Raw genomic sequence first — 17,213 nt, 5'->3', positions numbered from 1 at the left:
AACACTTAAACAACACAATGTAACTCCAAGTCAATCACACTTCTGTGAAATCAAACTGTCCACTTAGGAAGCAACACTGATTGACAATAAATCTCACATGCTGTTGTGCAAATGGAATAGACAACAGGTGGAAATTATAGGCAATTAGCAAGACACCCCCCAATAAAGACTGGTTTTGCAGGTGGTGACCACAGACCACTTCTCAGTTCCTATGCTTCCTGGCTGATGTTTTGGTCACTTTTGAATGCTGGCGGTGCTTTCACTCTAGTGGTAGCATGAGACGGAGTCTACAACCCACACAAGTGGCTCAGGTAGTGCAGCTCATCCAGGATGGCACATCAATGCGAGCTGTGGCAAGAAGGTTTGCTGTGTCTGTCAGCGTAGTGTCCAGAGCATGGAGGCGCTACCAGGAGACAGGCCAGTACATCAGGAGACGTGGAGGAGGCCGTAGGAGGGCAACAATCCAGCAGCAGGACTGCTACCTCCGCCTTTGTGCAAGGAGGAGCAGGAGGAGCACTGCCCTGCAAAATGACCTCCAGCAGGCCACAAATGTGCATGTGTCTGCTCAAACGGTCAGAAACAGACTCCATGTGGGTGGTATGAGGGCCAGACGTCCACAGGTGGGGGTTGTGCTTACAGCCCAACACCGTGCAGGACGTTTGGCATTTGCCAGAGAACACCAAGATTGGCAAATTCGCCACTGGCGCCCTGTGCTCTTCACAGATGAAAGCAGGTTCACACTGAGCACATGTGACAGACGTGACAGAGTCTGGAGACGCCGTGGAGAACATTCTGCTGCCTGCAACATCCTCCAGCATGACCGGTTTGGCGGTGGGTCAGTCATGGTGTGGGGTGGCATTTCTTTGGGGGGCCGCACAGCCCTCCATGTGCTCGCCAGAGGTAGCCTGACTGCCATTAGGTACCGAGATGAGATCCTCAGACCCCTTGTGAGACCATATGCTGGTGCGGTTGGCCCTGGGTTCCTCCTAATGCAAGACAATGCTAGACCTCATGTGGCTGGAGTGTGTCAGCAGTTCCTGCAAGAGGAAGGCATTGATGCTATGGACTGGCCCGCCCGTTCCCCAGACCTGAATCCAATTGAGCACATCTGGGACATCATGTCTCGCTCCATCCACCAACGCCACGTTGCACCACAGACTGTCCAGGAGTTGGCGGATGCTTTAGTCCAGGTCTGGGAGGAGATCCCTCAGGAGACCATCCGCCACCTCATCAGGAGCATGCCCAGGCGTTGTAGGGAGGTCATACAGGCACGTGGAGGCCACACACACACTACTGAGCCTCATTTTGACTTGTTTTAAGGACATTACATCAAAGTTGGATCAGCCTGTAGTGTGGTTTTCCACTTTAATTTTGAGGGTGACTCCAAATCCAGACCTCCATGGGTTGATACATTTGATTTCCATTGATAATTTTTGTGTGATTTTGTTGTCAGCACATTCATCTATGTAAAGAAAAAAAGTATTTAATAAGATTATTTCATTAATTCAGATCTAGGAAGTTATTTTAGTGTTCCCTTAATTTTTTTGAGCAGTGTATAAGATCATGAAAAAGTCAAACATTTACCTTACAATCATGAAAACCGTCCACAGGAAAGGAGAAGCTATCATACACCCATAGTGGGCTCTGACTAACAAAAGTGTTACAATTCAAGTGGGTCATCTCAAGAGTCCCATCAGTGACATACTTCCAATTCCTAAGCCGACCGAACGGTTGCTGGTTAGAATACCAGAGCTGACAAGGTGGCAGGTAGCTTAGTGGTTAAGAGCGTTGTGCCAGTAACCGAAAGGTCGCTGGTTCTAATCCCCGAGCCGACTAGGTGAAAAATCTGCCGATGTGCCCTTGAGCAAGGCACTTAACCCTAATTGCTCCTGTAAGTCGCTCTGGATAAAAGCGTCTGCTAAATAAAAAAATATATAAATAAAATATAAAAATCTGTCGATGTGCCCTTGAGCAAGGCACTTAACCTGATTTTGCTCCAGGGGCGACATACTACAATTAACTACCTTACTGTGATTGGTTTCAATTAAAATGGTCAAAAAGAAGAAGAAAAAAGCTTCTTAGCAAGAGCAATTTCTCATGCAAGAATTTTGCTAGGACTGTCTGGGAGGGGAAAACTGAAAACTAGCTGTTACTGGCAGAGAGGTTTAGAACTCTCTTTCTTATTGGTATTTGAAGTAGTTTACCGACTGGTGATGTCACCAGGCAGGCCAAAACTCCATTCCACCAAAGGAGACAGAAATTTCAGGCAGTCTTTTCATAAAGCTCTTACATTAAAAGGGCAATACCACAATTTTCACAGTATTATTCCAACCTCAGCCTGGAAATACACTGAGTGCACAAAACATTAAGAACACCTTCCAAATAGAGACAATACCCATTATTACTTTTATTCAAGACAAAAGTATTTTCATAAAACTTGCTTAATTGGAGTACATTAACCACTACCCGGTTTTCACATTTTTCAACATGAAGAACAGACTTGGTTAGATACAGAGTAACTATAATTGTAGGTATCTGTAATTGTAGTTGACTGATTATCACACACACACTCAACTTCCTCTTTCCTTGCTTCACTTCCTCTTTGAAGTCCATTTACCCTTTTTTAATTTGCCTGGGGTTGCATCAGTCTTCCATTTCTTGTTGGCTGATCCCTTTATCTCAGGTTCCTAAATAAAAAGGAGGAAGTAGAGGATTATTTTAATATGGTTTAATATGGATACAGTATGGTGTGGACAATGTTTTTCATTAATCAAACATAGATGAGGTACGGTATACACTGGGTGTACTAAACATTAAGGACAACTTCCTAATATTGAGTTGCATGTTGACTCCAATGCTTCCCACAGTTGTGTCAAGTTGGCTGGACGTTCTTGATACACATGGCAAACTGTTGAGCATGAAAAACCCAGCAGCTTTGCAGTTCTTGACACACTCAAACCGGTGTGCCTGGCACCTACTTCCAAACCCTGTTCAAATGCATAGAATTTGTACAGGTTTCTCTCTCTCTCAGAGAGCCGGTGATGGTGTATAAGGAGTCCAGTCGTCCCTGTGTGCTGCCTCTTCATCATCTTCTTACAGCCGTTCTTGATGCAGTCCTCACTGTGAACACAGAGCACAAACACACTTCACAGTATGATACATTTTATCACTCATACCAACCATGGCGTAACATCATGTGGATGTGGAGCGGGATTTCAACAGCGTGAAAAAGCACTGCCATTGTTGGAAAGTACAGTGCCACTTCAAATGATGTAAATAAAATCGACTTATTTAGAATACAGAAGTGTGACTGAAGCGTATATTCTCGTATTTCCACCATTAAGTCAAATTTCCCCTTAGTCATGCATTGACTTCATTGGGAGGAGTAGGATTCACCCCTGCCATTTTTTACTCACATAAATCAGAGTGAGGCTCCATAAGGCTTGGAATATAACCATAGTGATGCTATATTATGTCGATCCTATCCTGTACCCGAACTGTTTCTCTGCACACATGAACTGGATGAGGGCGTCCTCGTCGGGCTCGCTCCACTTGAGGTCTACGGTGGAGTAGTCCATCACGTCAGGCTGCAGGAACAGACCTCTGGCCTCCTTATACAGCCAGTCCTTTGGGGCAGGGTGCTTCTGCAAGGGGCCAAGGAGTCAAACACTCACACTGACTTCTGGGACTGGGATAACTGCTGTGTGACTGTTTGGAACTCAAACTAGGGACTGTTTATGATGTGGGACTGTCGTGCATGTGTGCGCTTAAGAGGAGCAAATTAAAACAACTGAGAATTGGGGTTACAAACGGCGTATTTAAATTAAGTTTGACAGTCACAGCACAGGTGAACTCATAGAAGGGTCGATGTTCTCCAGAACCTCCTCGATGGAGCCGTGCTGTCTGATCAGGTCGATGGCTCTCTTGGGCACAATTCCCTTGATGGTACCAGGATAGTCACAGCCCTGCAGTATGCACAGGTCAATAAACTGAGACAGAGGCTATACAGAGGGGAGAGTGATACAGAGGGGAGAGTGATACAGAGGGGAGAGTGATACAGAGGGGAGAGTGATACAGAGGGGAGAGTGAGTGGCAGAGATAAAAGACTATACACCTACTGGCAAAAAGTCATGTTCCAAAGTCACAACATGACAATAAAAGACTAAACATTCAGACAGTTCTTGACAGACGCTGCAGTTGGAGATACCTGCTCATGGGTCAGATTAATGTCCTGCAGAAGGCGGGTGAAGTGGAACTCCTGAATAGGAAGCTTCCTAAAATAGAGAAACAGAAATGTTACAAGAAACCTCAAAAACAAATATCAAACACATACACAGCTTATATTGTTATAATACTGTTAGATACACTGTATGACTGGGATGTTGCACATATAAAATAGGATGAAAGATGGGTAAGGTGGTATAGAAACAGCAGTAGTACTTTGCGTCGCTGGTGGTGAGGTGCCTCAGTAGGACCCCTGTTCCAAATGTCAGGCCGTCCATATCGTCTGTTGCCGTGGCGACCACCTTCCCCACCTTAACCAGAGCAGCTCGCCTCTGCCTCACATGGAGCCTAGTTGGTGAGATGGAAGATCATTTAGATACATTCAATACTGAATGAATGGTATGAGGTGTAACTATGTGCACAGAAGATTGATAGGTTATGGGTGGCTAAGGAAAGGAACAAAACTTGAGACAAACCTTGATGTATGGCACCCCCATCAGGTTGAGCAGCTTCTTGCACTCGTCGTTGTGCTGCCGGGTAACTTACACCAGACGCTTACTGAACTTGTCAATGTTCTCCTGCTCCCCTGGTGGTGAATATAAAAATTGGTCATCATTACACACGTGTCGGTGTAATTTCCGTATCGTGTAAAGGTTTATTTGCCGTTGGTGACTTCCTGTACCTGTTTCCTGCACCTGGGCCAGCAGTTTTTCAGCCTCTGCCCTCCTCTCTTCTCCAGCTAAAACCACAGAGAGAGAGAGGTTAGATTAAGACATTGTTCAACACTTGAAAAAATACATAATGCCCATCCATCCATGCATATCAACATCTCAAGGAGGTGCAATAAAGTTGTGAAGGATCTTGATGTGACCCCCATCCTTACCTCTCCTGACTTCAGCTGTGGGGGCTTGCCATCAAACACGTAGACAGCTTTGATCCCGTGCTCCAGCATGCGGATGGTCTGGTAAACGTGCCCATGAGGTGGCTTAAGATGCAAGAGAAATCACATGACTAACAGACATTAAAATATCATATTAGAATGGGTTAGAATAAAATAGAAAGTATATTCATTCACTCCATGTTGACATACACTATATATACAAAAGTATGTGGACACCCTTTCAAATTAGTGGATTCGGCTATTTCAGACACCTGTTGCTGACAGGTGTATAAAATCGAGCACACAGCCATGCAATCTCCATAGACAAACATTGGCAGTAGAATGGCCTTACTGAAGAGCTCAGTGACTTTCAACGTAGCACCGTCATAGGAGGCCACCTTTCCAACAAGTCAGTTCATCAAATTTCTGCCCTGCTAGAGCTGCCCTGGTCAACTGTAAGTGCTGTTGTGGTAAGCCACACAAACTCACAGGACGGGACCTCCGAGTGCTGAAGCGAGTAGCGCATAAAAATCGTCTGTCCTCAGTTGCAACACTCACTACCGAGTTCCAAACTGCCTCTGGAAGCAACGTCAGCACAATAACTTTGTTGTGAGCTTCATGAAATGGGTTTCCATGGCCTAGCAGCCGCACACAAGCCTAAGATCACCATGCGCAATGCCAAGCGTCCGCTGGAGTGGTGTAAAGCTCGTAGCCATTGGACTCTGGAGCAGTGGAAACGCATTCTCTGGAGTGATGAATCACCCTTCACCATCTGGCAGTCCGACAGAGGAATCTGGGTTTGGCGGATACTAGGAGAACGATACCTGACCCAATGCATAGTGCCACCTGTAAAGTTTGGTGGAGGAGGAATAATGGTCTGGGGCTGTTTTTCATGGTTAGGGCTAGGCCTCTTAGTTCCAGTGAAGGGAAATCTTAACGCTACAGCATACAATGAAATTCTAAACGATTCTGCGCTTCCAACTTTGTGGCAACAGTTTGGGGAAGGCCCTTTCCTGTTTAAGCATGACAATCCCCCTGCACAAAGCGACGTCCATACAGAAATGGTTTGTCGAGATCGGTGTGGAAGAACTTGACTGACCTGCACAGAGCCCTGACCTCAACCCCATCGAACACCTTTGGGATGAATTGCGACTGCGAGCCAGGCCTAATTGCCCAACATCAGTGCCCGACCTCACTAAGGCTCTTGCAGCGGAATGGAATCCAGTCCCCGCAGCAATGTTCCAACATCTAGTAGAAAGCCTACCCAGAAGAGTGAAAGGCTGTTCGAGCAGCAAAGAGGGGATCAACTCCATATTAATGCCCACGATTTTGGAATGAGATGTTCGACAAGCAGGTGTCCACACACTTTTGGTTTTCTAGTGTATTGCACACATGTAGATCAGCAGGCATGCAGGAACATTAGCTCTCGAGAACCCCAGTGTGTAGGCTATACCCAGGCCTTGAGTTCTCAATTGAAATATGGACCACAGATCTATCAATGAACTACAATCCCGGCGTTCTGTTTTAACGTTTAGAAACATTATTAATCCAAGCTAGCAATACTGTTTTGGAAACAGTATAAGTGAGAAAAAATATTTCAAACACTAAATATAACAGTACACTTACTGTGAGCAGTTTAGCAAAGTTGCACCCGGCTGTTTTTACACTATGACACATCCTCTCACCATGCGCTCGCATTTCCATTGGACCATTCCATTCCATATTTCCGGCAGGATCGCATGTGTTTCTCAAAACACAGACGTGTGCAACTTTCCTAAACTGCGTACAGTAAATGTATATTTTGTATTTGAAAAATCACTTCTAGCTTATATGAAAGTTCCAAATGTTTCCAAAACTGTATCGCGTGCGATGTATATTTGCGTTTAGACAGCTATCTAGCTAACTAACCTTAGCACCTTAACGATTTTAGAATGTAAATATTTCCTACAATATAGAATTGAATAAAATAAGGACGTATCATGACTAACATAAGAATAAAACATTGTTTACATGCAACTCACCGACTGTTCTCGTGTCATTTTCGCGGAATCTGCTGTTTCGGCCGCGAAGAAAATGCGTCTATTTCGCGCGAAATCCCAATCAAGGCATTACAATCCAGGACTCTCCGAGTATTGTTCATCGATTGACCCGTAACCGATTAAAAGGCCTGTCTTTGACAGGAAGTAAATAAACATATTTGATTGGTTAGTGAGATTAAGGGAAATCCGGTCGAGAGAAATATCATTATTAATTTAAACAGTAAACAGAGGACACACCACAACAATTACTATGCAAAAACGAAATAATTATGTGGATAATATTTTATTTAGATAGTAAAATATAAGAGGTTGATGAATAATAATTTGAAGATAGGTACCGTGGAGGTGTGTTTTTGCTTCTTCACACCGCCCACTCCGGAAAAGTCAGCCATCGTTAGCTATTTTTATGTTTTAAGGTGACGTGGAGTCGGTCCCCTTCTTCATCCCGATTCATGTGTCTTTACAATTATTATACATATCTGGATTTCTATATAATCGAAGTACCAAAATTGAAACTAACTGGAATATTAAAAATGTTTATCAATATTTAGATTCAATCCCAGCAGGACATCGCTGAGGAGGCGAGTATTATTGGGCCTGGAATCTGAGGAATCCAGCGGGCAGACAGGTTTGGTACGATCTGTTTTAGAGCTAACGAGATGCACGGTACGATAACTAGTTGCTCGATGTAGCTAGAGGGCTTTAGATGAAAGCAAGTAATTGTGCATGTTTATTCAACTATAATAACGTAGCCAGTAGACTCTTTGCAGAGTTTACTCCTGCAATCGATGTGCTGTTGTTTCACAGGTAGCCAGGGACAGGCGCTATGTAGGTGATGGCTGTTGTTGATATAGTAAAGTAGTGTTATATTAACATATGATGCAATGGTTTGCTATCACTGAATATGCTTATAGGCTTTTTGACACTTGACCTGTCCAATTTATTAATCTATTCATTTTCAACAGGGCCCATGATGGCTGAATTTGAACATCCTACCCAACAAGGAGTCTGCCAGATGATAGGTTATTGCATCTTGGTCCTGTGTCTCGTGCCACAGATAACATGGGCTAAAGTGAGCTACAAGCAAGGGGATCCTGTAACCTTGTACGTCAACAAAGTTGGTCCTTACCATAACCCTCAGGAAACGTATCATTACTACACGTTGCCTGTTTGCAGGCCTAAAGAGGTCAGTGAATACATGTGAATATCACAGGAGGTTGGTGGGACCTTAATTGGGGAGAATGGGCTCGTGGCAATGGCTGGAGCGGAATAGGTTGAATGGTATCAAGTACATCAAACATATTTTCCATGTGTTTGATGCCATTCCATTTGTCCTGTTCCAGCCATTATGAGCCGTTCTCCCCTCGGCAGACTCCACTGGTGAATATGCAAATATATGACTAATGATTTATCCTTGTAGGGCTCTTCAGATGCATGTTAGTAGTGTGTATAATAACTCTATTAAGACTTGGCATAACATGTCTGAGAACCTTTTTTCCCCAGGTGCACCACAAGTCCCTTAGTCTAGGAGAAGTGCTTGATGGGGATCGGATGGCAGAGTCCCTGTATGAAATCAAATTCAGAGAGAATACAGAGAAGAAGTCACTCTGCCAGCTAACCCTCACAGAGAAAGAGGTATTTGCATTCTGACAAAATACGCACAACTTCACAGTACACTTATTTTTCTTTAAACTGCATTGTTGGTTAAGGGCTTGTAAGTACGCATTTCACTGTAAGGTCTACACCTGTTGTATTCGGCGCATGTGACAAATAACATTTGATTTGATTACATTTCATCATGGAAAGGTGTAACTAATTCCTAGTTGGTGATGTTTTTCCTTTATTGCTCCTTTCTTGTAGGTGGACCAACTCCGAGAGGCCATAGAGGAGCTGTATTACTTTGAGTTTGTCCTGGATGACATTCCCATCTGGGGCTTTGTGGGGTACATGGAGGAGAGTGGCTTCCTGCCTCATAGTCATAAGGTGGGTTAGTCTGACTTCCTTCAGTTCTCTCTCCCTCATGGCAAAACCCAAATACATGTCTACCTGCATTGACTGTGCGTGTCTCTGTGTGTGTGTGTGTATGTATGTATGTATGTATGTATGTATGTATGTATGTATGTATGTATGTATGTATGTATGTATGTATGGATATGTGTGTGTATAGGTGGGGCTGTGGACACACCTGGACTTCAACATCGAGTACAACGGCAACTCTGTGATCTTTGCCAACGTCTCGGTGAAGGACTCCAAGCCAGTGCCCCTGGAGGAGGGTGGCGGTGGCGCCGGGCATGGGGCGGTGGGGACGGGCGGCGGGCTGGCACTGTCCTTCACCTACAGTGTGCACTGGTTCGAGAGTCCTCTGACCCATGCCCGGCGGGCTGAGAGGCTGAGGGACTACTCGTTCTTCCCCAAGACCCTGGAGATCCACTGGCTGTCTATCATCAACTCCCTGGTGCTGGTAGTACTGCTGCTGGGCTTCGTCATCATCATCCTCATGAGGGTCCTCAAGAATGACTTTGCCAGGTGACCAATGAGGGGACGGAGTGAGGAGGTTTAGACATTGTAATGATGTTCTGCTTTACGGGAGAGCTCACATTGAAATTGGCATGCGAGAGTTTGGGTATAATTAGAGTAGGTCTATTTGTGGCTATATATCATGTTTTATTTGGATTATTTGTGGAAATGGTAGCTAAATTGTGTGGAATGACATTCCCATATCTCAAAATCTTTCTCTCTTCTGGTTGTTCCTGTAGGTACAATGTTGAGGAGGAGGGCGGCTGTGATGATCTGGACCAAGGGGATAATGGCTGGAAGATAATCCACACAGATGTCTTTAGGTTCCCCCCTTATAAAAGCCTGCTGTGTGCCGTGTTGGGAGTGGGGGCTCAGTTTCTAACCCTGGCCACAGGTAACCATCAACATACTGGTTTAACACTCAGAACACATTAATTAAATCTTACAATTACTGCCGCTCAAAATACAGAATCGCAATCCAGGAAAATCTACGAGCAGATTAGGGTTGAATTTGACCATTTGTGAATGGTTGTGTGACATTTGACACCTAGTTCTAGCGTTCATTAAATGCATCGCATTCCTTTCCCATTGTTACTCCCCATTGGAGGAGGATTGAATGTCTGTGTGACAAGAACTAGAAATCTGATCAGCGTGCACACACACATAACTTGGGTGTGAATGTACATGTACCATGCCTGTGACAAAGTAGTGTGGAGAAATTGAGAAATGTGGTTATCACTACAGGCTCCTTCCCCCAAGCTCTCCCATTTGACCTCTGTGTCTCTGGTTTCTGTAGGGATCATCGTCATGGCGCTGCTGGGAATGTTTAATGTGCATCGCCATGGTGCCATCAACTCGGCTGCCATCATGCTGTACGCGTTGACGAGCTGCGTGTCAGGATACTGTTCCTGTAGCTTCTACACACAGATACATGGCCAGCGCTGGGTCTGGAATATCATCCTCACCTCCTCACTCTTCTCAGGTGAGTGGACAGATTTGGTCTTTCATGTGATACATATCGTAAATATTCCATATATATTGTCAATGTCATTTGTTTTTGTTAAGTCTGGTTGAGTTTCAATTACAATAAAACTCTGTGAACATCTAAAATGTACACAGTCTGTGTATTCATTTTTCTGCAGGATGTGTCTCGAACTGTTGAGTTTCAATTACCATAAAGCTTCTGTCTCTTCTCTCCGTCTCTGCTTGAACCTGACTTTCACCTCTCTTTCTCCCTTCCTTCCCTCTCTCCACCCATCTCTCCCTGCTACCCACCATTTCTTCCTACTTCCTTGATTCCCTCCCTCCCACCTATCCCTCCTCCCTCCCTCCCTCCAACCATCCTCCCTCGATCACACAGCTCCCCTGTTCCTGACTTGGAGTGTGGTGAACTCAGTCCACTGGTGGAGCGGCTCCACCCAGGCCCTGCCTGCCTCCACAGTGCTGCTGCTGCTGGGGGCCTGGGTCCTGGTGGGCTTCCCCCTCACCGTCATCGGGGGCATTGTGGGCAAGAACCGGGCAGGCAACTTCCAGGCCCCCTGTCGCACACGCAACATCGCCCGCCAGATCCCCACACAGCCCTGGTACAAGCACACGGCTGTGCACATGGCCATTGGGGGCTTCCTGCCTTTCAGGTGTGTGTGAGTGTGTAACAATATCAATATAACAGAGAGCTTCTCTCTGTGTTTGGTAATGGAGTCCCGTTGCTGAGTCATGAGTCAGTGCTTTTCCCATCTCAGTTAAACAGCTGTTGCTCTAGAGTCTATAATCGCCCTTCTGTGGCAATGACATTGTGTATAAAACCAATCGATCACATTTTATTTGTGGTCGTGCCTTTTAGTAGCTCAGTCATTTGTCACAGAACAAAAACCAGAAACAGAGTGCATCTATAACGTTAGTGTGTATGTCCTACTCCTGTCTTATTTTATGATTCTAATTTCTCTCCCTCAATGTCAGGGCAAATTTAAGCAGCTAGCTCAAAGTAATATGTCACAGAACGTTGACCAACACCCAGACATTTACACTTTTCATACTTTTTCATACATAAAGTGTGTGTATATTGTGTCTAGCCTACTCATTGCCCTAACCTCTCTCCCTCCTTCAGTGCCATCTCAGTGGAGCTGTACTACATCTTTGCCACCGTGTGGGGCCGCGAGCATTACACCCTGTACGGCATCCTCCTCTGCGTGTTCGCCATCCTCCTCTCGGTGGGTGCCTGCATCTCGGTGGCGCTCACCTACTTCCTGCTGTCGGGCGAGGACTACCGCTGGTGGTGGCGCAGCGTGCTGAGCACAGGTTCCACAGGCCTCTTCATCTTCGTCTACTCTGTGTTTTACTACCGTAATCGTTCGAGTATGAGCGGCCTGGTGCAGAGCGCAGAGTTCTTTGGTTACTCTCTCCTCACAGCGCTGGTCTTTTCACTCATGCTGGGGACTGTCTCCTTCTGGGCCTCACTGGTCTTCATTCGCTACATCTACCGCAGCCTCAAGATGGACTAAGGGAATGTGCAGCCGTTTACATAACGGCCCAGTTTGAATGTCTTAGTGTGTCCTTTCATTTAGTCGATTTGATTGGTGGAATAATGTATTTGCCTAGCCAATCACATACAGGTCAGTGGTTGCCTCAAGGAAGTGAGGATTTTCAAATTGGAACGGGTCAGTGTACATGCCTCCTGTGGGGAAAAAGAGGCGGACCCAGGGGTCTTCTAGAAATATGGATGACAGACTGCCAGGAGGTTGAATAAGGGATTGATGGATTTAATGTCACTATCTAAAAGGGGCTCTTTAAAGGGATGAATGTGTCCTGTGAGTGTGTGAAGTTGTATTGTGCAATAATGCGTGAATGTGTGTGTGTGTGCGCCAATGTGACGCAGGCGTGCAGTTTCGGTGTAAATATACAATATTTTCAATAAAGACATCTTTATTACAACATACTTATGCTGATGAGCTAGCTCAAGAGTTACACAGCTGTATTAACAGTTCTACTCAGAATTATTTCATTCACAGGAGGCTGCTGAGGGAGAACAGCTCATAATGGCCAACATTTGGAAACCACATTTGATACCATGCCACTCAATCCGCTCCACTCATTAACGAGCACGTTCTCCCCAATTAAGGTGCCACCAACCTGAGACTAGCATCCTGGCCATGGAGTGCACTTGTACGTCAAGCTGCCTCACGCTACAGAAACAGCAGGCACCTACGAGTGATTCCGGTTTGAGCAAGGTTACTTAACTGCCCGTGGCGCTCATTTTACATGGATAGCTTGGGGATAAACACAAGCTAAACAAATGATGCAGAAATCCTACATCTGAAGTTACTTTGCTCACCTTTTAACCTACACCACTCCCCTTAACTAATAATCATACAATTGTTTTGTAGAGGTCCAACTACATAAACTAAGTATTTTGAATGAGCGTTTGCCCTGTTAAGACATGGTTTACAAGTCCTTCTTCCCCCATGCAAGAGTCTGACAACATATCAGTAACAGATTACATTTATTACCAAAAACCCTGGTCAAAGCATTCAGTGTGGAATTATGTACATATTTACACCAGGTAGGTTGCTGGGTTTGTCAAACAATTATGCCTTCAAAAGGAGAGAAAAAAACCTGTGTAATGAAGTTAAATCTACAAATCAACAATTTGCCCAAACTGTCAGGAGTATATCATCCAAGACAAGTAAATCCCACATTGTTTTATTACAGGTAGACTATGCACCAATAGGGTGAATTATACAAATAAAAAAATAAAAAAATAGGCAGAACTTGAACACATGGTCAGTGTTCTGTGGGCGCAAAGTAGGAAAAACATTGGGGGGGGGGGGTACTTGAAATTAGCCAAGAAGAATCACCAAACACTGTACAACAAATAGAGGTCATAAAAACACGGCAGTAATGTTAAGAGCACCCAATATGATACAAATCTGGTGCAGCATGGACCGACAAACATTCAGTACAGGAACATGTCTAGCAGTGCCTTGCACAGATCAGTTCATCAAATAGCCTAGTGAATGAATAAAAGCGTGCCACTTCCAGCATAGACACAGCAAAGCTTTGTCAGAGTTTGGAGTGTCAAAAAGCAGACGGAGCAAACACATCAATTTTAAATACTCGGATAAGAACTTTGGAAGGTATAAAATGTCAGCCTAAAATTTTTTTTTTTAAAGAATATGAACAAGGGCAACAGTTTTCAAACGGGACCAGCGAATGGTTAAAATGGATTGATAAGATTAGCCAACACCTAGTCACAAAATAGAGAATTGCCTGTGTGAATATCAACAATAATTGTAATAATCTTTCAAAACAAAAATAAATTTCACAAGTTGACAAAACAGTCAATTTACCACCAAGACCGCTAACATGATACCCCTGTTGGTTACTGGCTAGAGTTATGCATCATGGTCATGCGCATGGGGCTGATGGCGTTCCCGTCGTCACTGTTTATGCTAGTGTTGTGGTTTACACTGCCCGTGCTGTAGCCCCTCACGGTGCTGTAGCCATTGGGGTACTCATAGTGAGTCACAGCTGGGGGCAGGGGCCAGTTGCCCGGGGGCCTTGCAGGGGGCTGGGGGGGAGAAGAGGATGGCCGAGGGTACCCACCAGCATAGTAAGGCAGGTTCTGTTGAGGGCTCTTCCTTAACATGGCTTCTCGAAACTGTTGAGCATTGGTGTGGTCCTGGATCTGTGCTTGAGGTTCACCCTGAAACTATAAAATAAAAATAGGTGGTTAATATCACAGAAGGTCAGCATGAAGCAAAGCATGAAGCAAAAGCACAGCTGTGTGGTGATGTATCGTCCTGCCTTTAAGACATTGTCCAGACTAGGGACAGGTCTCCATTGTGGACGAGTCACTCTATGTCCAAGCCTATTGCCGCCCTGTTACTGACCAACAGGATGCACAAGCTAGACAACTGGTTGAGCAATGTGTACTATAAATGTAGTATTGCAACAAAAAAAAAAATAGGCCAAGTGCCTTAACTGGGTATGGAAAATGTCTATTGGACAGGGTTAGAGCGCATACACTCCACAGTGTCCGCAGAAAGTGGATGTTTCCAGTTAAGGGATACAGTATTTTCAACCCAACATCTGTTTCCCCCGAAAAACATGTGGGGACACTGCTCAGGCATCTTTAAACGCCTGCTACATTAGGTTACAGAGCATTATAATTGTACTTACCTGAGGGCGCTGTGGCATGTTGGGGTATCCAGGGTTGGGGTAGCCAGGTAATACCCAGCTGTCGTCTTTCTGGTGCCTCTTGAGTTTCATCCTGCGATTCTGGAACCACGTTTTTACCTGAAAGAGGAAAAAACATTAGTCAACATCATAAGAAGCAAATACCAGCCAACTGTATGATTCGATACATTTGTGAAGCACGAGTTGTTCATAACACAGCAAGTAGCCTTATATCAACTCACCTGTTTGTAAGTTAGCCCAGTCAGTCCAGCCAGGGTCTTCATCTCAGCAGGGGTGAGGTACTTCTGCATGTTAAACCTATGGGTAAGGGCATCCATTTGGCCTGTTGAGAAAGCAGTCCGAGCTTTTTGTTTGGGGGTATTCTTGTCCGCTTTCTCTGGAGGAGATGGGGGCAATGACTGCAGGGTGCAGTCCTCACTCCCCATAACTTGTAGACTTGTAAGCTCCTCTGGATGAGAACTGGAGACATGCTCACTGCTATTTGGGCTTCCACTGTCTGTCTCCTCATCCAACTCCTTTCTCACCCAGGTGGCTGGGTTGGCTTGAGGATTGTACTCCTCTCTGCCGTTCCCTGAACTCAACGAATCTGAGTGAGGAAAGGAGAAAAGTATATACACTTGCTGGCATGTGAAGTCTGCTTTTGGCTTGGTTTAATTTTAAGTTATTCACGAGCAAGCCACATGGTTGCGCCATTGTCCAAGCAATCTGACCAAAAGTACACCCTCGCGCCAGTGGGAACTTTTGGCGGTTCATAACAAAGAACATGTAACCAGCAAGATGGCGTTGGATACAAACACATGGGCCTCGTTTGAGAGGGAGATCGTAGCTTTAGCCAGAGACCCAACAAATACAGTGAAATAACTACCACTATGTCGGCGATACAGCCCGTTTCATAGACAAACTAACTACCTAGAGCACGGTAGAACGCAGTTACACGGAGAGACTTACTCGGCAATTACCTAGCACAAAACAAGAACTAGCTAATGTTAGCTACATACTTGTAACTTGGCTAGCTATTTACCTGGTGAGGTATGAGTCTCCGAGTCGCTCTGAGTGTCGCTACTTGGCCGCTCGGTCTCCTTCGTCCGCGGATCATGCTGAGCCCGGTTGTGGGAAATGAAAAGGCGGCCACTCTGGGTATGGCTGTGAGGGTCACCAAGATATACCATAGAACCCGGGTAGTGGCCATTGCTCGTGCCAGCATTGTTTTGTTCAGGACTCCAGGGTGGTGATTGATGATGCTGCGCTTGTGAGTAGTAGCTGCCGCTGACCCCAGAGTTGTATGTGGCCTCTGCCCAGCTGGAGAAGTTGGGATGATTTTGCTCAGCCCCTGCTTGGTACATGAGACCATAGGCAAAAGCGTGGTAGGATGGGTTGTAGCTCACTGGTACCTTCCAGTCTGCCATATCTTCCACTGTAAAGTTAGGCCTCTTCTTTGTGAACAATAAATGTCCAAACAAGTTGTCACGCAGCAGCCCAAAGATCGAGAACGCGGAAGCCACCCTTCCAGAAGTTTGAACGCTACTTGGTGTAGCTAGCTAGCAAATTTACTTTACCTACTCAGCGAAAACAACTAAGTTGTAGCAGTGACAGCTTTTATAGAGAATTGACAAAACTATCAAATCTGGGGTGCTGTTTATATGGGTGTGGGTCAAGGTCGAAGCCAATCAGTCTTCCAGTCAGTTATCTTGGCAGTGAGGCCGCGCCCCTTGGAACGGTCCATTCAGTAGAAATCACTCCCAAAAGTTTTACTGTATTTTCAGTATACCCAAATTTTTAACTAAATAGTAATTTGTACAAGCAAAATAGTTTTTACAGAAAGATGCTAAAAAAAAGTATTTGGCAGAAACAATTTAATGAATGGTTTATTTATTTTGGTGCAATTTATTAATCTTTATCGGATATATATCGGATATTCATAAAATTGTCACCATTTAGATTTTTAAAGATTGAACTAGCTAATTGCAGAGTGCACACTTAATAGCCACAGTTATTTACAATATTGTTGCCAGTGCCACTGTGTGTTCCCATTTTGATTGATAAGTTTGATCCTTTCTTCACCTTGAGAAGACTACATTTGATTAAATGTGGTAATGAAGTTTAATGAGTACAGTGTTGTGCTCTGTCTGCTTATCTCATATCTCATTTTTAAAAACATTTAGGACCTTTTTATTGTCAACTCTTGAATTGTACCCACTGGGCACACACTGGTTGAATCAACATTGTTTTCACTTCATTTCAATGAGATTATGTTTAACCAACATGGAATAGATGTTGAATTGACGTCTGTGACCAGTGGGTAATCACTATAATTGACATATCTATCAATCATAGTGTCATAGCCTATCACTTCTATGTAG

General features: G+C 44.7%; 2 protein-coding genes and 1 pseudogene across 9 annotated transcripts; 1 reads left to right on the top strand and 2 right to left on the bottom strand.

The window, feature by feature from the left end:
• Positions 1-2,384: 2,384 nt before the first annotated feature.
• LOC311105778 (flap endonuclease 1-like) lies at positions 2,385-7,217 on the bottom strand (annotated as a pseudogene). Its single transcript, XR_014615210.1, has 8 exons — positions 7,126-7,217; positions 5,108-5,209; positions 4,907-4,963; positions 4,701-4,810; positions 4,441-4,572; positions 4,208-4,274; positions 3,417-4,001; positions 2,385-3,120 (listed from the first exon to the last, which is right to left on the bottom strand). The product of XR_014615210.1 is annotated as a flap endonuclease 1-like (transcript).
• Positions 6,810-12,592, top strand: LOC311105727 (transmembrane 9 superfamily member 1-like). 7 transcript variants are annotated; one of them, XM_084147940.1, is made up of 10 exons: positions 6,810-6,898; positions 7,695-7,776; positions 8,109-8,329; positions 8,647-8,778; positions 9,004-9,126; positions 9,311-9,669; positions 9,900-10,054; positions 10,457-10,642; positions 11,021-11,294; positions 11,765-12,592. In XM_084147940.1, the coding sequence occupies exons 3-10, from the start codon at positions 8,114-8,116 to the stop codon at positions 12,156-12,158; spliced, it is 1,839 nt and encodes a 612-aa protein (XP_084004066.1). In that variant the 5' UTR covers positions 6,810-6,898; positions 7,695-7,776; positions 8,109-8,113; the 3' UTR covers positions 12,159-12,592. The 7 variants fall into 7 exon arrangements, with proteins under 7 accessions (XP_084004066.1, XP_084004067.1, XP_084004061.1 ...); XM_084147941.1 differs by having other exon boundaries at positions 6,836-6,887; XM_084147935.1 differs by lacking the exon at positions 6,810-6,898 and adding an exon at positions 7,489-7,559 and having other exon boundaries at positions 7,695-7,771.
• A 1,443-nt stretch (positions 12,593-14,035) lies between these two features.
• On the bottom strand, positions 14,036-16,259 carry LOC311100034 (uncharacterized protein; the record flags this gene model as incomplete). Its single annotated transcript, XM_084140772.1, has 4 exons — positions 14,036-14,365; positions 14,836-14,952; positions 15,075-15,439; positions 15,875-16,259. 4 exons carry the CDS (start codon positions 16,257-16,259, stop codon positions 14,036-14,038), a joined length of 1,197 nt encoding a protein of 398 aa, XP_083996898.1.
• Positions 16,260-17,213: the final 954 nt, after the last annotated feature.

Source organism: Coregonus lavaretus (assembly GCF_964263955.1).
Source record: "Coregonus lavaretus genome assembly, chromosome: 2".
Taxonomy (NCBI): Eukaryota; Metazoa; Chordata; class Actinopteri; order Salmoniformes; family Salmonidae; genus Coregonus; species Coregonus lavaretus.
Note: the sequence above shows the minus strand (reverse complement) of the source record. Positions and strands in the feature narration are given on the sequence as shown.